The sequence below is a fragment of the Bos taurus genome, chromosome 6 (assembly GCF_002263795.3).
Source record: "Bos taurus isolate L1 Dominette 01449 registration number 42190680 breed Hereford chromosome 6, ARS-UCD2.0, whole genome shotgun sequence".
Classification (NCBI taxonomy): domain Eukaryota; kingdom Metazoa; phylum Chordata; class Mammalia; order Artiodactyla; family Bovidae; genus Bos; species Bos taurus.
In genome coordinates, this window is record NC_037333.1 from 3422772 (window position 1) to 3444834 (window position 22063).

The window sequence follows — 22063 nt, forward strand, 5'->3', positions numbered from 1 at the left end:
GAATCTAGAAATATTTGTCTTCAAGTCAAATCCTAAGAATTTTACTTCAAATAAAGCTGTAAGGAACAAAATCTGTCTACACTATGTCAAAATGGTCAAACTGGTGGGGAAAAAAAGAAAACCACTTGTAATTTTATATATACTGATAGGAATTCAAAACTGGCCAGCAGTTGATTGTCTGAACTAATAGCTTGTAACCAGTTGTTAAGAGAGTTATTAGCCAAATGATTTATATTTTGAAATTTGCTGTAAAATCCCCCCCAAATAAATATTTTTTAATGCACCAATCCTTTTAGTTGTGTATGTTAAACAATAGAAATTACAGGTGCTAAGAAATTCTCAAGCAGTCACTTTCATTAAATAAAGTGTGGTTAATAGAATTAATCAATGACAGAAAATTATCCTTTTTTCTTTGTAGGCATGATCACCGATCTTTTCATAGATAAGTTCAAGTTTAAAGGCACCAATGTAAAAACCAAAGTGCCTCTTTTACTGGAAATTCTGGACAGTTATGACCAAAATGCACTGATTGCTTTCTTTGATGCTGCATGAAATATAAACAAGGTAAAGTTCCATAGAAGTTGTCCATTTAAATAAAAATTGTTAAAATAGAATTACAAGCTAACTGTACATACTTTTATTTCAAGTGCTTTTTAATACTGTCTAAACATAAATGAAGTATGACTTGTTTTTTGTAGCGTTTTTTTTTTTTTGACAAATGTAATTTTTTTAAAGTAAAGAGAATTTTTATTTTTTTAAAAAATGGAATATTATAACAGATTTTAATGAATTTTTTTTTCAAGAGGCTGTTTTAACTTTCAAATCAAAAAATATTGTTTGGAAAATAGACACATTTAAATTTTTAACAAGCTAACACATATGTATAAACTGCTTTACAGTTTTCAAAATGTATGTACATATGTGACCTCAAGTGATCTTCACAGTATGTTGATTATTTTGTCAAATCATAGAAGAAAACTGATTCTCAGTGAGATTGTGTTTAAGAGGACATGCTGTTATTCCATGAATGTGGGACCCAAGTTCTGGTGCCTCAATTACGTTTTGGTTACTGTGTGTGTTGTCAACTAGGTGATATAACCTATAAAATTTTTTTCTAGGAATTGAGATTGATTTACAACTGATTTTGCTGTTGCTTGGTAATGTTTTGTGGCTCGTACTCAGTTTGTTAAATACTTGGGTTGGCTCAGTGCTTTAAATTGTGGCCAGGGAAATCAGACCTTGCACAGACTGGGGGGATTTTGTACTACATATGAATAGTACAGAAATAGTGATGGCTTCTTAGATTTTCCTGCACTAATAAATACTAATTTCCTTTTTTATCATATATGGAGGGAAATATAACTTTAAGACTATGGAAGTCATCAATCTTAATTCATATTTATTCTTATTCAGGTGAATATTATACTTAAGATTGTGCTATTTAAAGTGGCATAAGGATTATAATAGAAAATAAACTATTCTCTGTGTTTTCAAGAAGGGCACACTTATTTGTTGGAAAACAACAATGCTCCTCAATTATATACCATTATATTTATTAGTTATGTGCAAGCCTTGTTGTATATTAAATGTGAAAATTTGTTAAAGGCACGTATTTCTGTCAGTTTTATTTTAATAAGGTCATATTGTTTTTACTATATTTAAACAACCTTCATTTCTAAATGGAACACAATTATATCTGCTGCTGCTGCTGCTAAGTCGCTTCAGTCGTGTCCTACTCTGTTCGACCCCATAGACGGCAGCCCACCAGGCTCCCCTGTCCCTGGGATTCTCCAGGCAAGAATACTGGAGTGGGTTGCCATTTCCTTCCCCAATGCATGAAAGTGAAAAGTCAAAGTGAAGTCGCTCAGTTGTGTTCGACTCTTAGCGACCTCATGGACTGCAGCCTACCAGGCTCCTCCGTCCATGGGATTTTCCAGGCAAGAGTACTGGAGTGGGGTGCCATTGCCTTCGCAATTATATCTAGGTCACTGCAATTTCACTACCTGCTTTTTGTTGGCTGCCATACCTTGGGGGAAAAAAAAGAGATAAAAGTTAATGGCTGTCTAGTTGAATTTCTTGTATATTAGTTTGTTACGTATATCAACAGTAATTCAAGGTGGCGGTTTAATTGCATCTTCATGAAGAAAAAAAGGATAAGACTGAAGAAGCGTGAAAATGGTAAGCGGACACTATAAGTCATCCGCTTGAGTATCAATTACATAAGCAGAGTGTGAAATGATTAATGCACATTAATACTAATGAGAACTTATGACGTGTAGATATTATCACCCCAGTTAACCGATAGGAAAACTGAGAATCAGAACATTGAGTAACTTGAACAAGACCACCAGGCCAATATGGCCGGATCCGATTTTAGACCTTGAGAAACTTCAGTCAAGCTAACTGGAGGTCCTAAGGCTAAAGGCCGGGTGGTGATGGTGTGATCTTTAAGTGATGTTTGACTCTGGGACCCCATGGACTAACCCCATGGTCAGGCTCTATGTACGGCCCACTAATAATTGCTAAAGTGTAATTCACTTTGTACTAGCGGCCGCCCCTACCCTAAGACAGGAACCGCTTAGCTGCGGTATTTAAAGCCACCATAAGCCTAGGCCCCGCCTCCCCGCCCGGCGCAGGCGTCCTTCCTTCTGCCGCCGTTCGCTGTTTCTTCGTCCCGCTCCGCCCCTGTTCGGGTGCCTTCGCAGCCGCCTTCATTCGCCTGCGACCGCGGCGCCCCGAGTGACGTCACAAGGACTGGCCCCTTTCATTGGTTCATTTCAATAGTCGCGGGATACTTGAACTGCGGGAACAGCCGCAGCTCCGGCGGGCTGCTCGCTTCATTTCGGGGGCGTCCTTGTCCCTCCACGCCCAGCAGTTCCTGCCTCCGCCTTTCTCAGTCTTCTCGGTCCTACACGGTCCCGAGCGGACGGGCAGGCTGGCTCGGGCTGCGGCGGGCGGGTACGGCTGGAGTGTTCCTCGGCTGGTCGGCGGGACGCAGTGCACGCTGCTTGGCGCCGGGCTGATCCCGCCGCGCCCCCGGGAGCAGTGATGTTGGGCAGCTCCGCGCACGGGCCTGCGGCCCGCGAGGCGGGTTCGGCGGTAACATTGCAGCAGACGGCGTTCCAGGAGGACCAGGAGAACGTCAATCCCGAGAAGGCGGCGCCCGCCCAGCAGCCCCGGACCCGGGCTGGACTGGCGGTACTGAGGGCCGGAAACTCGCGGGGTCCAGCTCCCCAGAGGCCTAAGACGCGACGGGTAAAGCAATGAACGATATCCTCAGGAGGGAGGGCCGAGCCGGGGTTTTGCACGGGTTTAGCCGGCAGAGGAGAGTGGCGAGAAAGCATTCCCTGGGCTTTTCGCGGGAGGCTAGGATCTGGAGTCCCTTGATCCCTGGGTTTCTAGAGTGTAGGACGCCACATTACTCCCATTAGTTACTCTCCCATACTGTCCCTGACAGCGCTATGCGTTCATGCTGCCTCTCAGCTTTCCATTGGGAGTATTTTTCCATTGATAATGGGATCAAACCAAGCCCCACAACGTTGAGTATGATCTTTGCCCGCCTCCGCGCCTTTCTGCTTTAAACCCCAGGCACTATTCCGACCTTATTCGTCTTCCCCATATGGGTAAAGAAACTACCTCTACTTTGGGCAAAGGTATAAAAAATACTTTGCTTTTGGTCAATTCCGCCATCTTACTGAATTTGCTCTGTTGCTCCACCCTGGGGTGAAAAAGGAAAACCACTTTTGTTTTTTGCCATCTCTGTTAAATTTGGCATCTTTCGGCCTGCCACTCCAGGCATCTCTGGCCTAGTTTTGCAAAGTTCCATTTGGTGTGACTCTGAAATCTTTGGTGTCACAGGAATGCCTATGACAAATTGAAGCATCTCTTTTTTCTCCAGCTACTCAAATTTCCTTGCCTGAACTTTGCCCCCAAAAGTTTTAATTTTCCTGATAGAGGATTTGGGACTATACTCAGCAGTATAAGGGGATGAAAGTAAAATTCCACTTAATAGGCTCAAAGCAGTTAATTATTTCATTGTAGGTTGCACCTCTTAAGGATCTTCCTATAAATGATGAGTATGTCCCTGTTCCTCCCTGGAAAGCAAACAATAAACAGCCTGCATTTACCATACATGTGGATGAAGCAGAAGAAAATTCAAAAGAGGCCAACTGAATCTAAAAAATCAGAAAGTGAAGATGTCTTGGCCTTTAATTCAGCTGTTACTTTACCAGGACCAAGAAAGCCACTGGCACCTCTTGATTACCCAATGGATGGTAGTTTTGGTAAGTTTTAAAGAAAACTTGAATAAATATAATTATTAAATAGGTTGGATTAATATTTTCCTTCTAAGACATTTTACCTGAGCCTTACTACATTATGAGTTAGGCATAATATAACAAGTTTAGAAAGGGTGTGACTTATCTCAGGCCTCACAGCTAATCCGTGACCTGGTGACCTCCAAAAAGATTCTAATCCCATGCTCCTTCTGGTACACTGCTAGTCACATCAATTTCATTAGATCCCAAAGACTTAATTCAGAGAAGGCAATGGCACCCCACTCCAGTACTCTTGCCTGGAAAATCCCATGGATGGAGGAGTCTGGTAGGCTGCAGTCCATGGGGTCGAGAAGAGTCGGACACAACTGAGCGACTTCACTTTAACTTTTCACTTTCATGCATTGGAGAAGGAAATGGCAACCCACTCCAGTGTTCTTGCCTGGAGAATCCCAGGGATGGGGAGCCTGGTAGGCTGCCATCTATGGGGTCTCACAGAGTCGAACACGACTGAAGTGACTTAGCAAAAAAAAAAAGACTTAATTGACCCTTGAAATATTTGCTTGGTTGGGAGAATATATTTCAGTTAAGACTAACTTTGTTCATACCATTTCAGAGAATGCCATCTGAGGATGCAGCTTTAAATATTGAGATAGCCAACATCCCTTCCAGCTCTAAAATTTGTTTCTGTAAAACCTGAGTGATTGTCTGATATCAGAAAGAATTGTCTTCCTGTGAGTCAGAGTAACTGCTATGGACAGCTCTGTCTGCAGTTTGTGCTGCTTTACCATCAGGCTATGGGTTCACTGGACAGCTCACTGAATTCAGTATCAGTTTTAGTTGTATAAATGAGAGGTATAGCAGAGAAGTACTTTGGAAATACAGTAATTTGTGTATTATTTAAAATTTACAGCAAATTTTAACCTCAAAGTAAACTTTGAGCTGAAATAATAATGGATGACATTCATTGCCTCCAAAGATGAATTTACCAATCACCCATTGATTGTACCGTTAATATGTTTGAACTGCCCATGACAAATCTGATTTCCTCTTTAGCACACTTGTTAGCCCTGCTTCTAATTGTTGCCTGGATTATGCTTTGCAAATGTTAGACTTTGGGGTCTGCAAACTCTCTTGTGACAAATCCTAGATATTATCTCTTAAGAGTTTGGATTTTAACCTTGTTCTAACAGAACCAGTCTTCCTATCATGCGAGGTGAATGATGGTTTAACTTAATAACCTGCTTCTCAAATTCATTTTCCTGTTAATGGTCTAATGATATTTTAATTAAAATCATTCCAAAACTAAGTAGACAGAGGTACTAAAATGAGAGTTAAATCTTCTATGTATTTTGTTATAAAAAGCTCTTTTAGTCGGATGAAATAAGCTCATTGGTAGTATGGGACTCCTTACAAGGACAATCATTTTTAGCTCTTAAGTCAAAAACTAAGTGAACTTAACTGTACTTTTGATTTGTCCCAGAGTCTCCACATACTATGGAAATGTCAGTTGTATTGGAAGATGAAAAGCCAGTGAGTGTTAATGAAGTACCAGACTACCATGAGGACATTCACACGTACCTTAGGGAAATGGAGGTAACTGCTCCCTGAATCTACTCTTTACACTGCTGTTTATTTACTGTGGGGAAATGAAATTAAGATGATGTTTTTAAATTCTTTAACTGCCAGTTAATTACTGTAATTATAAGTTTCTGGCATGTAGCTAGTATCTGTTAATGATAGAATTTCTAACTGCAATTTTAACACTCAACAGGTTAAATGTAAGCCTAAAGTGGGTTACATGAAGAAACAGCCAGACATTACTAACAGTATGAGGGCTATCCTCGTGGACTGGTTAGTTGAAGTAGGAGAAGAATATAAACTGCAGAACGAGACCCTGCATTTGGCTGTGAACTACATTGATAGGTTTCTTTCATCCATGTCTGTGTTGAGAGGAAAACTTCAACTTGTGGGCACTGCTGCTATGCTTTTAGCCTCGTAAGTCCAACTTGGTTCACTGGGTTAAAAGTGATTAGTATTTTTCTGTGTAGGGAAGAAATTGTGATTTAAAATACATATATTTGCCAAGTGTGATGTTTTAACATATAACACAAACCAGGACTCACAACTACTTGAGGGGTGATAGTGTAGATGAAACTATAAATTTAGGACATTAATTTGCCTAAATCGGTCTTTCAGGGCACTAGAACCTACAGACTGGCAAGATTTTAATACACTAGGACTAGGTTACAAAGTATGGTTCCTTCCACAGAAAAGTACCTTCTGTTAAATAAGCAAAAGCTTACCTTTTCCCCATTAAGATATGAAAACTAAAATATAAACCATTTTTAAAGAAATTTCCTACATTTTCAATTATTTGATGACCTTGCTCCCATCTTGGGAAGTCAGTCTCTCATTTCCTTGGACTTCAGTGGAAGACATATATATATGGGGCTTTTAATTAGCATTTATCCAATTTCAGCTAAAAATGGTCAAGTATCAGTGGAAACAAGCAACTGGTTTCAAATTCATTCCATTGATTCTGCTTAAGGGATTTCAAGTTGGGATAAACAAGCTTGCTTTTCTTTTAGAAGGACTAATTACTTCTTTCATTGTAGAAAGTTTGAAGAGATATACCCGCCAGAAGTAGCAGAGTTTGTATACATTACAGATGACACTTATACCAAGAAACAAGTTCTAAGGATGGAGCACCTAGTCTTGAAAGTCCTGGCTTTTGACTTAGCTGCACCAACAATAAATCAGTTTCTTACCCAGTACTTTTTGCATCAGCAGCCTGCAAACTGCAAAGTTGAAAGTTTAGCAATGGTAAGTTCTTTTCATTCTGTTGAATGAAGATTCTGAGGTCACAAATGGGGCAAGCTCTAGTTTCATTATACAGTCTTGGCCAAGGAATATAGTATTCTAGGACAGATGAGTGCTGCAGCACATGAGAGCAAGCCCATCACTCGCAAAGGATAATGTAAACTGGGAAAGCATTGGGGACATGAGAATGGAAAATAAGTGGTAGCCAGAAGGGTTGTTCTAAAGGCTAGAGGAAAAATACAGGATGAGAATGAAGCAAAACAATGCAGTAGTGGATGTATTTAAAGATGTGACTGTGAAAATTTTTATATGGTTGCTATACAGCAGTCTTAAAAGACAGGAAAAAATTAGGTCAGAAAGGGAGGATTTGAGGTTTGAATTCCAGAGCTCTTATGATCATAAAGTTATTTACTTTTTCATTCCAGTTTTTGGGAGAGTTAAGTTTGATAGATGCTGACCCATATCTAAAGTATTTGCCGTCAGTTATCGCTGCAGCAGCCTTTCATTTAGCACTCTACACAGTCACAGGACAAAGCTGGGTATGTATTACAACATCTTCACACGTCTACTTTGTGATTTTAAATGCCTGTGCCAGATAAGTAACTGTCCTAGACAATTGATAGTTGTCTAAATGTACTGAACTGGAAGAGTTGTTCAACCATCTACTCTGTTTAAAGTGTCCTGTCTTAGAAAGCTTAGTTAATACTTGGATTTGAAAGATGTGCTTAAAGAATTTGGGCGACAAGGCCTGCCACTGGCAGGGAAAATTGTAAAAATTGAAGTCAGCAAAAAGGAGCTTAAGAAAACTGGAAAATGTTCAGTTTAGTTGCTTAGTCATGTCTGATTCCTTGTGACCCTGTGGCCTGCAGCATGCTAGGCTTCCCTGTTCACCATTGGAGGTGTTAGCTAGGCTTCCCTGTTCACCATTGGAGGTGTTAAATACTGAAGTTTAACAAAACTCAAGCTTAATGCCAACTACTAACTTGTGTTTAGTGTCTGTTACAAAAACAAAGTCCAGTGGTTTTCTCCTCCCTCCTGCAGCCTGAATCATTAGTACAGAAGACTGGATATACTCTGGAAACTCTAAAGCCTTGTCTCCTGGACCTTCACCAGACCTACCTCAGAGCACCACAGCACGCACAACAGTCAATAAGAGAGAAGTACAAAAATTCAAAGTAAGAATTAACAGCAGTAGATATTACACAAGTTTGCTTTTCCAGGCTGTCCCTACAGTTCAGAGTTCCTTAATATTTTAACTTTTATTATTTAAGCAACTGCTCTCTTAGCAGCCATGTGTTTTGAGCTTTCTGTCCTACATTTGAGGGAGAAGAGGGGAGAGGAACAGGGCATGCATGCATGTTTGGGGGACCAAACTGGCTTTGTAAATATTAAATCAAGTAGGCAGAAATTTGTGAGTTCCTGGTATGTGTATAATTCCATGATCTGCTTCACCCAATGAATGTTGACTAAAAATGGATTTTTTTTTTTCTACTTACAGGTATCATGGTGTTTCTCTCCTCAACCCACCAGAGACACTAAATGTGTAACAGTGAAAAGACTGCCTTTGTTTTCTAAGATGTAAATCACTCAAAGTATATGGTGTACAGATTTTATCTTAGGTTTTAATTTTACAATCATTTCTGAATACAGAAGCTTATGGTCCAGTACAAATTATGGTATCTATTACTTTTTAAATGGTTTTAATTTGTATATCTTTTGTAAATGTAACTATCTTAGATATTTGGCTAATTTTAAGTGGTTTCTGTTAAAGTATTAATGATGTCAGCTGTCAGGATAATAATTAATAAATTGATTTGGAAAATTTGGTTTGTAAGTCAAATTTAATTTGAAGTAAAAATTTGACTTCAGGATTTCACTCAGAAAAATTCATCAGGACTGGGAAGGCTTCTCCTTCCAACACACAGGTGCTGACATTCACTTCCTTAAGGAACTGGGCCAGCTGTGACTTGGGAATAATCTGAGACTCTGTCAGGCCTGTGTACACACTATGAAAACACTTCTTCATTCGTCAGCTTTTAGTACACTTGACCTACCAAAATGACAGCTATTTAAAACCTGTAGAGTTCTCTAAACATTTAAAGCGTAATGTAAAAAACTGTATAAAGAAGTAGATTTTATGATGGATTTGTGAATAAAATACTCGATTGTTAGCACTGAATAAATACCTTTTTAATAGTTATATACACAAATATACAACTATGTGAACTTTAATTGGCCGCTCTCTTCTTTTTTCTTTTCTTCACTGGCTTTTTACTTGGTGCTTTTACTTGTGTTGCACTGATGGTCTGTGTTCTGTGAACAAAGTAAATTAATGTTTCAAAAGTATTAGTACTATGAGCTGATTCCACAAATGGTTTTTACCAACCTTACTTCCTACACTGCCCCCTACTTTGGTGATCCAAACTTTACTTTTTCCAGTAGGTTGGATATTTACCAACTATGGCAAAAGAATACTGTAACCTTGAAAGGCACCCATGCAGATGTATAGAGAAACCATAGAAAGAACATCTGGATTGCTAATGAAAAAGGTGTCTGTTTAGAGGGTAAGATGACAATAAACCAGAGAGCAAGCCTCTAAAGAGTCTTGAGTACACATTTGAAATAAATCAGAAATTTGTTACCTTATTTTCTTTGGATTCTTATCTGGTTCTAAAATGATCATTTCTTCTTCTTCACTGTCTGAGAGCACTATAGGGGCATCTTTAAGAAAATGTTAGAGGAATTAGATTTCAGATAGAAGAGGCCCAGGTGGCATTTTGGCTGGAGGCTTACAGATCTGTTTGGTTCTTCCCTTCCCTGAGTTTATTCGTTGGAGTGCTGAAAAACCATGTGTGCTGCTTTCACAGAAAAGTTAGGGGGTAAATCTATCTATTTTACAGATACAGTGCATCTTTTATAGAACTAATCTGGAAACAAGTCAATATGCCAAATGAATTCCTTGTGCTTTTTAAAAGATTTTTGCCAAACTCCTCCAGAAACTGTCAATTTAAATTCCAAAAAACAGTATATGAAGAATCCATTTCCTACAAATCCATTTCTGATCCACGTAAGAGTTTTCCATTTCTTCCTTTGTTCGTATATGTGTGCTAAGTTGTGTCAATTGTGACCCTAGCTCCTCTGCCCCTGGGATTCTCCAAGCAAGAAAACTGGAGTGGGTTGCCACTTCCTCCTCCAGTGGATCTTCCCCACCCAGGGATGGAACCCAGGTCTCTTAGGTCTCCTGCATTGGCAGGCGGGCCACCTATATATATAAAGGCATATATAGTTTAAAAAAAAAAAAAAAGTATCAAGCTGAGTAAGGATCCCAATCAATGGGTAATTTTTTTTTTTTTTTTTTTTGGCCTTCCAAAATACCCAGTAGGTTCTCAGTAATATTTACAGGCAATAATCTTCCTCAAAGGCAGACAGGTATGTGCAACTATTTTCTCAGCCAGATTTAGTAACTGTCCTTTAGGTCTACTAACCTACTTTATGTCTACATAAATAATTCATGATAGAATTTGATTTTCCTTAAAATAGCCACAGGTGAGAACCATTTCTATAGTTCTGTTGCTTTCAGGATGCCAAGAACATCTAGGAATACCACTGTTCATACACATTTAGAATGTTGTGGGTTCTCATACAGCTCTATTATGGTAGCCCCATGTGGCTACTTAACTATATCAATAAAATTCAGTATTTGGTTACACAAGCCACATTTCACTGCTCAACAGCACTGGCCTAGGGGCTACTATGCTGGACAGTGTAGACAACATTTCTAACACTGCAGAAAATTGCATGGACAGCACTATTCTAATACATGTTATGATACTTCCTTTTTGTATTTGAGGCTTCCCAACTGACTCAGTGGTAAAGAATCCACCTGCCAATGCAGGAGACGGGGGTTTGATCCCTGGGATGGGAAGACTGCCTGGAAGAGGAAATGGCAACCCACTCCAGTATTCTTACCTGGGAAATCCCACAGACAGAGTCTGGCAGGCTACAGTCAATGGGGTCTTTAAGAGTCAGAAGCAACTTGGCGACTGAGCATGCACTAAAAACTATACAAAGAAAAAACAGCGTGCACGAATGGGGTTTAAGAAACTTATCCTTTTACAACTGGCCTGGATATATAATCAAAAAAAAAAAAAAAAAATTTTGTGCCACTCTCCTCACATATCAAAGAATACCACCATTCTACAAAGAAAAGTATATTCTTAGAAAAGAACTGGGAGTTAACATTGCAGTTAGCCTCAACAGTTGAAATTTAAATTAACATTTAGTCCCTCTAAATAAGTAAATGCTAATATAAAAATAAGATTCCTAAGATATATGTGTGTATATATATATATACACATTACATATAGCCATAAAGTGTCACATACCTTGGCTTCCAATATTAGAGACTTCTACTCCTGTGTCCATTTTCATACCATCAAGAATGATAGCTTCATCACTGCCACCTTCATCCTCGTCTTCCTTCTCAGAGTCTTCAAGATGACCCCAGGAGTTTTCTATTCCCTCTCCAATTTGGGCGGTCCCAGGAGTCCACAGCACAGGTTTAGAAACACTTAGCAAGTTAAGAAAACTAAATAACAAATACACTGCTATTTGATGCAGTGCTGAAAACAATTAGAATGAAAGTTCTTTTCTGTTAAGTCTGAAGTTCACCTCAAATTCTTACAAAAATTAATGGCTATACTATGGATGGCTGAAGAATGAAGAAAAAAATGTGTAACTCAGGTTAAGATTTTATGGACAGAATGGGTAAAAAATATCAAGACACACACACTGGCTTGGAACATTTCAGTTGTAGTAATAAATTTGGTAAATGAATTAACTTTAAGAACAATGTAATGGTGTGTATATAGTCTTTGACTATGTCACTGAGATTCAAGAATTTTTCCAAAAGGAAAATAAAACACTGAAAGTTGTTAGAATATAAAATTTTCTGATTTCTGAGGATAGTTGAAGGGAAGGTAGATGTTACACCATCAATTTACCTCAACACTATCTTGTCTTGTAAATGTTTTTTTCTAACAGTGTTTTCAGAAAAAAATTTCAGTATGCACGCACTTCACACAGCCCTAATCATGCCACAAGTATTATAAATCTTGTTTTTACTGAGAAAAAAAATCACCCAGTAAAGATACACTTCTGAAGGAGGTTCAGCTTCAGAAATGATTTCTTCTGCTTTCTCTTCCACATCAGAGGTATCAATAGGGGCCTTTTCCATTTTAAATGCTGTAATCCTTTGATTTGCCATAGATTCTGCAAAGCCAAACTTTCCACCTTCTTTCCTATGTGGATTTTTTTAGGGAGTGGGGAGGGAAAGGGAGATTGAGATGGAAGAGAAGACAGGAAGGAAAAAAAAGTTAACTATTTTATCCTTTTGATAGATGAGACATTGGATGAGAAATTATTTGACTAACTTAATCTCACCCATTTATTTGGCCTATCAAGTGAGATAATAGAAAGCTACTATAATTAACCATTTCTTAAACCACGTGCCAAGCATGTGCTATGTGCTTGAAGTATATTATTCTCCAAACCTCAAACCAGCCCCACCAGGTAGGCAGTAACCTCCCAGACCACAGAAGACACTGAAGTGCCAAGACACAGCTATTGCTTAATGTCACAAAGTAAGAAGAGATGGGCATCAACCCCAGCTTGTGTTCTGTTAGTATAAGTTACCAGATTCTCTTTTTCCTAAGAAATGTTATTTTTTTTTTTAAAGAAAAGCATTGTGTGGCCTTTCAGTACAGATTATGCTTGAATGGAATGCAATACAATAAACAGTTTGATCAACTTTCAAAAACATTAAGTACTATATTCAACTGAGACTATTAGATAAGGAAAGATTTGAGTGTAAAAATTGTATGGTTATGCTTGTGCAAGGAAAGTTGTTAACAGAAAAATTTATAACAAGACCATTCAATTCTAAAAAAAATTAAACTTACCTAACTTTCTGGTCGTTCTCCAAAGCTTTTTGTATTAGCTCTGTAATTTCCACTACTTTCACACCAGCTATTTTACTGCATCTCAAAACCTATTTATAAAAGTGAATGCTATTATTTAAAGACAACAAATCAAAGAGTTTTCTTTAGCAAAACTAAAAACATAAGATTAGTTTTTCTACCTTTGCAATTTAAGCCTTACTTTTTTTTCAAATTAGAAAATAATACAATATAAAAACACAAATTAAGGCAAGATGTAAGAGACTTTTAATTAAGGGAACTGACCAGAAACTTTTCTATGACAATGTAAGATACCACTAAAAAGGCCACATGTACACTCACTTCCTTTCTGTGAGTGATCCCTATCTCTGCTCAAGACAGAGCTGCAAAGTGTCCTCTCAGAAGCTTTCATAAAGCAGACTCCCAGGCCTCAGGGACCAGTGGTTCAGAATCTCTGGAAATAACATTTACATTTAATTTATACTACACAGTCCAAAGTATCCATATTGATCCTTACATTCTAACAAGAAGGTGCTGACATTAAGACTACTTCCTATTTTACAGATAAAGAGACTAAAGAACAAAAAGATGAAATAATCTGCCAAAGGTCAGTTAGTGTAAGGCAGAGCTGGAACTCCAACCAAGTAGCCTTTGTGCTCCTAACCAGCTGCACCATGTGCTACGCAGCAATCTATTTTCTAAAAGCCTCCACATGAACCTTATATGCAGCTGGATTTGAGAATTTCTGCCCACTGTACCCAAATCTCGAAAGTAAAATTTATACCTAAATCTACTTTATGACACTTAAAAAAAAATAGGGATATAAATCCCTTTCCTCACTGGGAAGAAGAGTATTCTTCTATGTAGAGGGGTTAGACTGTGGAGCACCACACACCGGGGAGGAAGGCAGGAAGGACCCCTTGTAGCATAAGGACAACAGAGCATAAGGATAGTCATGAAACCAGAGTCTAACAGAGCCTAGGATCAATCACGGAAAATACCTGTTGGATTTTACGCAAAAATCGAGAAAAAGCTTCTAAAACTAAGAGACCTATTCTTAATGGAACATCAATCAAAATACTGACTTGATCTTTTAGCAGCATTATCCCACCACTGGACTGGATGGTACAAATCTCTCGATGCTTATTCATGGCAATCACCAGCAAGCCATCCATTACACGTTCTTCTCGTTCACTGGGATCCACCAATAAATATGTTCTGAAATGAAAGTTAAATGTACCTGAACAAATGTGATACTGAGTGCTTGTCAATTTTTTTAAATTGGATAATTATTTACTGTGTTGGTTTCTACCATTTATCAACCATGTATCAGCCATAGGTATGCCTATGTCCCCTCCCTCCCACCTCCCAGCCCATCCCACCCCTCTAGATTGTCAGGGCACCAGATTTGAGCTCCCTGTGCCATACAGCAAGTGTCCACTGGCTGTCTAATTTTACGTATGGTTAAGTCTATGTTTCAAAGCCACTCTCAGTTTGTTACCTCCCTCCTTCCCTGTGTCCACAAGTCTGTTGTGTGTGTCTGCATCTCCATTACTGCCCTGCAGATAGGTTCATCAGTACCATCTTTCTGGATTCCATATGTATGTGTTAATATATGATATTTGCCTTTCTCTTTCTGACTTAGTTCACCCTGTATAATAGGCTCTAGGTTCATCCACCTCATTAGAATTGAGTTAAATGTTTTTCCTTTTTATGACTGAGTAATATTCCATTGTGTATATGTACCACAGCCTCTTTATCCATTCATCTGTCAATAATCATCCAGGTTGCTTCCATGTCCCGGCTATTGCAAATAGTGCTTTGATGACACTGGAGTACATAATGTCTTTTTCAATTATAGTTTTCTCAGGGTATACATATATATATATATATATATATATATGCCCAGTAATGGGATTGCTGGGTTATGCGGTGGTTTTATTCCTCATTTTTTAAGGAAATTCCATACTACAGTAGTTGTATCAATTTGCATTCCCACCACCAGTGCAAAAGGGTTCCCTCTTCTCCATATCTTTTCCAGCATTTATTGTCTTTAGATTTTTTCATGATGGCCATTCTGACTGGTGTGAGGTGATACCTCATTGTAGTTTTGATTTGCATTTCTCTGGTAATGAGCAATGTTGAGCATCTTTTCATGGGTTTATACGCTATGTGTATAGTAATGAGCAATGCTGAACATCTTTTTTTATGTGTTTATAAACCATGTGTATATCTTCTTTGGAGAAACATCTGTTAAGATTTTCTGCCAATGTTTTGATTGGGTTGTTTGTTTTTTTGGTATTGAGCTGAATGCTGCTGCTGCTGCTAAGTTGCTTCAGTCATGTCTGACTCTGCACAACCCCATAGACGGCAGCCCACTAGGCTCCTGCGTCCCTGGGATTCTCCAGGCAAGAACACTAGAGTGGGTTGTCATTTCCTTCTCCAATGCATGAAAGTGAAAAGTGAAAGTGAAGTTGCTTAGTCGTGTCCGACTCTTGGCAACCCCATGGACTGCAGCCCACCAGGCTCCTCCATCCATGGGATTTTCCAGGCAAGAGTACTGGAGTGAGGTGCCATTGCCTTCTCCATTGAGCTGAATGAGCCGCTTGTATAGTCTGGAAATTAATCATTTGTCAGGTTTGCTACTATTTCTCCCATTCTGTGTCAGTTTTAAGACAATGGATATTTTTAAAAGATTTGTTATTGTTCAGCCAAGTCATGTCTGACATGAGCTGTAGCCCACCCAGCTCCTCTGTTCATGGGATTTCCCAGACAAGAATACTAGAGTGGGTTGCCATTTCCTACTCCAGGGGAATCTTCTCAACCCAGGGACTGAACCCACATCTCCTGCACTGCAGGCACCTTCTTTACCACTGATCCACTCCGCCTGCCAATGCAGGAGGCATGGGTTCAATCCCTGGGTCAGGAAGAATCAGGAAGATCCCCTGGAGAAGGAAATGGCAACTCACTTCAGTATTTGTGCCTGGAAAATCCCATGGACAGAGAAGTATCAATCTAATCACACCATTTTTAAAAGCCAGCACTATAATAACATCAAGAGAGTGTATGCAGGTCTGAGCCTATGAATTTGAGTCACTTCAATGTGAAGAGACAACAGAATTATTAAAACATTAATTTGGTTAATTTTAAAGCTTCCCTAATATTCTGTACTTTGAAATTCTTTCAGATTCTGCTTATTGCTCATTAAAAAAATGCAAAATATCTCAGGAATAATTTTTAAGATACTGATCACATATTAAAATAATATTTTAGATACACTAAGTAAAATAAACTATATCAAAATTAATTTTACCTGTTTCTTTTTATTTTTAATGTGCTACTAAACCTACATATATGGCTTATGTAGTAACTCTACTGGACAGTGCTATTTCCCTTTAATAAAATTCAGTGACTGAAAGATGAAAGCTTTTCTCCAATTCTCAGTTATAAAATTGCTAAAATATTTATACCTTTGTTTCTAAAGGTATATTAAACTTAAGGCTCAAGTTTTCATTTAAAGGCACCTAAACACCATTTAAAGGACCTAAGATTTCAGGTTTTCTGTTGTAGGAGGAATTAGCAGTGAGTTGTGAAGAAACTGCTGGAGAGCTAAAGGAACCTAGATTTTTACCCATCTGTGAACCATTCCCCCTTGTGACCTGCTCTTATCCTATAACTATTCCATCTATTATGTTCCTCAAATATACTCCAAAGTCTTCTTCCATTAATCCATAGTAAGTCTCACCCACGCTCCAATTAGAACCTAATATCTGTATCTAGGAAAGATACACTAACATGCTGTGGTAAACTCATAAATTTCTAAGTAATCCATGAAAAGAAAAACGTCAAGTCTCTTCGTTTAGAGGAGAGTTTATCACTTCTGTTGAGGAAACTCTCAGTACTGAGCGTTTGTCAACTAATGCTCTTACAAAGAAAGAGAAGAATTATAAAGTACTTTAATATTAAAGGAAGGATTTGTTCATTTGCCTATGGCATATTTGAATGGAACAAAAAATTTCTAGCTTCATTAATAATTTTGGCCATGATGAGGATGAGACTTACCCTTGCTGGAAGAAGGCGAAACTGACACAAATGGGCATGTGATGGATGCTCAATGGTACAGGATCACGTTCTTCTAGTGTATACTGTTTGAAAATAAGTTTCAATAATTACAGTCCCTAAGTTATAAACATACAAAAAAATCATCTTGTACATCAAGTATTAAGGTAAAAGATGAAATCCCTTTAATCCTGAGTACCTAAATAACTTCTTTTGCAATTACCTGTTTGACTTTGCCATTCACCTTTCTTATAACTTTATGTATTTGTCAAAAAGGTTTATTGAGGTATAATTCACATACCATAAAGTCCACTAATTGTTAGTAAATAATCCACTTTCTAGTAAATATACCAGTTCAGTTCAATTCAGTTGCTCAGTTGTGTCCGACTCTTTGACCCCATGGACTGCAGCACGCCAGGCCTCCCTGTCCATCACCAACTCGCGGAGTTTACCCAAACTCATGTCCATTGAGTCAGTGATGCCATCCAACCATCTCATCCTCTGTCATCCCCTTCTCCTCCCGCTTTCAATCTTTCTCAGCATCAGAGTCTTTTCCAATGAGTCAGTTCTACGCATCAGGTAGCCAAAGTACTGAAGCTTCAACTTCAACATCATAGTTGTGTAATTATTACCAAAATCCAGTTTTTTTTCAAACATTCTCATTACTCACCTCAAATCCTTTTAGCATGTCTGAAGTTGATCACCCTCACTCCCAGGTCAAAGCAACCACTGATTTACTTTGTCTCTAGAAATCTGCCTTTTCTGGGCATTGCATGTAAGTGGAATCAATTTTCCATCTCCTGCATCTGCCTCCTTTCAACTGAGCCTGTTTCATCCACCTTGAAGTATACATGACATCAGCAGCTTGGTCCTTTTTGCTGTGAAATAATATTCCACTGTGTAGATATACCATACTTTGCTTTTCCATTCACTAGTTGGTGAACATTTGGACAGTTTCCAGTTTTTGGCTATAGCAAACAGTGTTGCTATGAACAGTCACATAGAAGTCTTTGAGTGAATGTATACTTTCATTCTCTTTGAGTACACTCTTAGGGACAGAATTGGTGGGCTGTATTAAGTTTACACTTAACTTTTTAAGAAACTGCCAAACTCTTCCAACATGGCTGTACCACTTTACCACCATCAATATCTGTTGAGTATCTTTTTTAATGAATAATTAATTTACTTAGTTTGGGCTGTGCTGGGTCTTTGTTGCTGTGTGGGCTTTTCGGGGGTTACTCTCTGGTTGTGTGGGCTTCTTGCTGTGATGGCTTCTCGTGTTGCAGAGCACAGGCTCTAGGCGAGCAAGCATCAGTAGCTGCAGCGTGTGGGCTCAGCAGCTGCAGCTTATTGGCCCCAGAGCGCTGGCTCAGTGTCTGTGGCTCGGGGGCTGAGGTGCTCCGTGGCCTGTGAGATCTTCATGGATCAGGGATCGAACCTGTGTCTCCTGCACTGGCAGGCAGATTCTTCACCACCCAGCCACCAGGGAAGTCATTTTTTAATAAGTGTCTTTTTTCCCTACTAATCATACTATACTCTCTTACTTCCTTATACCAACTCCCTTCTCTAAAGCAACATCTCCATTGTTAACAAAACTTTGTCTAACATCTCTGTCTTTCAAGAGTCTGCTCCAACTTAATTCCTAAAAATAGCATCATAAATGACAGCTTAGAGAATCTGGGCATCTGATGTTTCCTTTTGTAAATTCAAAAATCAAACTATCACCACAGCGCACTTTCACTGTCCTAGCACATAATTTATATAAATTGAAATTGAGATACTCTGTACACACAAAAAAGGACAATGGAAATAGTCTAAGTCCATGATTTTTGAAATGTGATCCTTATACCACCACTATCAGTATCACCTGGGAACACTGTTAGAAGTACAAAGTACATCCTATCCCATCCTACTCTGAGGGTGGACACTAGCAATATGTTTTAACAATCATTCCAGGTGCTTCTGATGGCTTTTGCCACAGAATAAGAAAAAGCATCTCCCTGTGAAAATACTGAGAACTGTATATTTCTCACACACCCCCTAAGCATAAGCCAGCCACTTTATCTAATGCTCAATCCAGTCTAGTTCTATTTTAGAACATCAAGACAGCCTGTACTTCCATCGACAAAACTTCTGTATAGGAGATTTAAGAGATTTCAAGGGCAATTATAAGCACATGTAGTTTTTGCCTTGTGAACAAATTTTAGAACATATCTAATTGCCATTTACAACAAAACTTCATTAAAAACAAGTTGTCCTGCACATCATTCATTCTTAAGAAGGAGCCTGGCTCACATCATGGGAGCTTACCAATGTTACTTCATCTCCTTGGACAGAGACATCAGGCCTTCGGAAGTGACATAAGGCTACAATTGCAGCAATGCTGGCAGCATCGATAATATTTCCATCATGATTTAATAAATGCAGGTCCACACGTATTTGCCAAACCTAAATGTGAATTTAAAACAAAAATAAATCCTAAATGGTCACAAGCACAGATTATTTATAAGGAAAGATAACACTGTGTGCAAATTTTTCTCTTGCTGTTAAAACATGCCTTTATTCCTTCCAATGTACCAGTAAAAACATATTTAGAAAAGTATTAATCCAGACCAACACCTGAAATACCAATAGTTCACCTTTCTATGAGTCATTTGACGACAGTAAAATATATACTCCAACTGAACAGAACCACCCTTATGTTTAGTACTAAGATTTCCCTAACTCCCAAGACTAACATATTTTTATTGTCTCCTAACTTAAAAAACTTAAACACTTAGGTTCCTGGACAATATTTATGACAACCTTACAAGTACAGGAAGTATAATATTCAAGTGTGCAATGTGGAAAGATTAAAGTGACTTCTCTGAAGCCAAAAAGATGGTTAAAATACCCTAATCAAGAATGAAGTTTTAATTTATTAAGCAGCACACTATGTTGACAGTAATATTTCCAATGTCAGACTACCAGTGACTCACTATGAGGCCTGTGTGGGTCAATGAACTTATCCAAATCAAGGATTTAATCAGATCTTTAGTTCTTCATCCATAAAAAAGGAGAGTCTTACCTGCTTCCATCAACTCACTTATAACATAAGAAAGAGACATGAGAATATGTAAAAACCACAAGTTCTTTGAATAAAGAATTTGTATACAAATCTAAGCTGCTATTTTCACCAATGTTTTTTGTCCCTCCAAAGAGAGATTCTATAGAAAGTTCTACAGACAGCACTCCGTAACATCTGAAGTGAACCAGAAAACTGAATTAACTGAAGCTCTGACAATGAAAGCACAGGTAGAGAGATCCACAAATCAACAGCACTTATCCCAAGATTAAGAATTTTGGGTATATTGCCCACCTTTTCACCAGCAACAACACAGAGAGATTCAGTATCTATACACTTCGAATTTCTTAAACATCTTTCCAAGAGGCGATTCAACTTCACCAAGAGATCTGACTGCCTGTGAAAACAGGAATGGGCTAATGTCATGAAATGTAATACCAGGCATTAAAACAATAGCTCATCCCTGTTAGGCTTTCCTCTGGTTAAAGTAGTTTTTTTAAAAAAGATTTAAATACCTGCCAGGTTCAAAAGCTGGGGCAGCCATCTGAGAGAGTTCAAGGTTAAAAAAAAGAATACCTTCTGTTGCCCTATTGAGTTTTGGAGAAACAAGTTCACAGGAAACCTGTCCAAGAACTCTGCAAATACAAAGTGCAAATCTGTTAACTAAATATTCAGTATGATATATCCCTATGGTTGAAGTTACAAAGTACAGTAGTAGAATACATACAGAAATAAAACATATATAGGCATACCCCGAAACATCTATTACAATATTTAGAATTCCACAGATTTTTAAGCGTCAATGACCATTACTCCTCTTTTCACAAATATTTAGTGATACAATCGGACATGCAACCTTGAGACACCTTAAGTTTTCATATGGCATAGTTCACCAACATTATCTGACCAATACCTCCACAATTTCCAAATGAACATTAAAAATCAAATTCTCATGTCACTCGGGAAAAGAAGGAAAGTAGGCCCTTCTCAATGACAACAAATGTAAGGAACAAATTCAGTGCAATCACTGCTGGCTGCATATATGATTCACAGAGATCAGAAACAACCATGTGTGGCTCGTGTTGACAGAAAATATATTCATGATTAAAAATGTAAAGTGTAGTTATAAAACTAAAGTCCTACATTTAGGAAAATATACTAATTTGGGGCAGCTAAACAAAATACTGTTCAGACTTCTTATCTGCTTTGTAAACTGAGCCAATAAAGTTCTTTTAAATTTCTCCCTATTGGGCTTATACCTAATTTGAATTGTTACCTTGTTTTCCCAAGCTCCACAATGCAGCACCCATAATCTGTTCCAAATGAAATCTTGATGTTCCTATAATCATAGGTTTGTCTGCCATCCAGCCGCTGTAAGCAGAACATTCATTCGTTTATTCCTAATACAAATATCTATTACTCTTTGCTAGGCAGGCCCCGGGCTAAGGACTTAGAGGTAAGTGTGATACTAACTACTCCACATAGGAGAATGGAAACTAAATGCCCGGGTACTGACAGTCGCTGGCATGACCCGAGCCTTGAAAAGACCCCACCTGAGCCATATAAATACTGGGGGCTTGGGGAAGCACTGGCGGCTCCTCCTGGGGCTCCCCGGGCCTACGAGAGCTAAGTCTAAGCATCCAGGCCGGAAGGCTGCGAGCCGCCTGCAACCCAACCGCTGACGCAGCGCTAAATTCCCAGTTTACCTTCTTCTCTTCAATGGCGCGGAGTAGAAAGCGGCGCTCGCAGTTTGACAGTGGCGTCTCCTTCATGCTGTCGAATCAGGAGACCAACAAGTACTGGAATCCGCAAGGAAAACAGAACTCGAACCTCTTCACGCGCGCCCAGCTCGCACCGCGGCGCAGAGAATTGACGTCATCAAAGCG

At 38.7% G+C, this 22063-nt stretch overlaps 3 protein-coding genes across 4 annotated transcripts in view; 2 read left to right on the forward strand and 1 right to left on the reverse strand.

Moving 5' to 3' along the window:
• The window catches only part of BBS7 (Bardet-Biedl syndrome 7), a 38979-nt gene extending 37371 nt beyond the window's left edge, over positions 1-1608 (forward strand). Inside the window, exon 19 of the mRNA NM_001191346.3 lies at positions 419-1608. Within this exon, the coding sequence (NP_001178275.2) occupies positions 419-552 (134 nt within the window). The 3' untranslated portion in view covers positions 553-1608. The remainder of the gene's footprint in view (positions 1-418) is intronic.
• Positions 1609-2775: 1167 nt separating this feature from the next.
• On the forward strand, positions 2776-9327 carry CCNA2 (cyclin A2). Its single transcript, NM_001075123.2, is given in 9 exon segments — positions 2776-3255; positions 4042-4151; positions 4153-4283; positions 5758-5870; positions 6049-6272; positions 6893-7100; positions 7523-7636; positions 8139-8272; positions 8596-9327. Coding segments are annotated over 9 exon segments (1290 nt in total). The 5' UTR covers positions 2776-3048; the 3' UTR covers positions 8645-9327.
• On the reverse strand, positions 9263-22048 carry EXOSC9 (exosome component 9). 2 transcript variants are annotated; one of them, NM_001035053.1, is given in 12 exon segments: positions 9266-9410; positions 9740-9818; positions 11483-11667; positions 12251-12397; positions 13058-13146; positions 14140-14272; positions 17117-17199; positions 19424-19561; positions 20472-20574; positions 20693-20812; positions 21454-21548; positions 21884-22020. In NM_001035053.1, coding segments are annotated over 12 exon segments (1323 nt in total). In that variant the 5' UTR covers positions 21950-22020; the 3' UTR covers positions 9266-9325.
• Between the last annotated feature and the right edge of the window lie 15 nt (positions 22049-22063).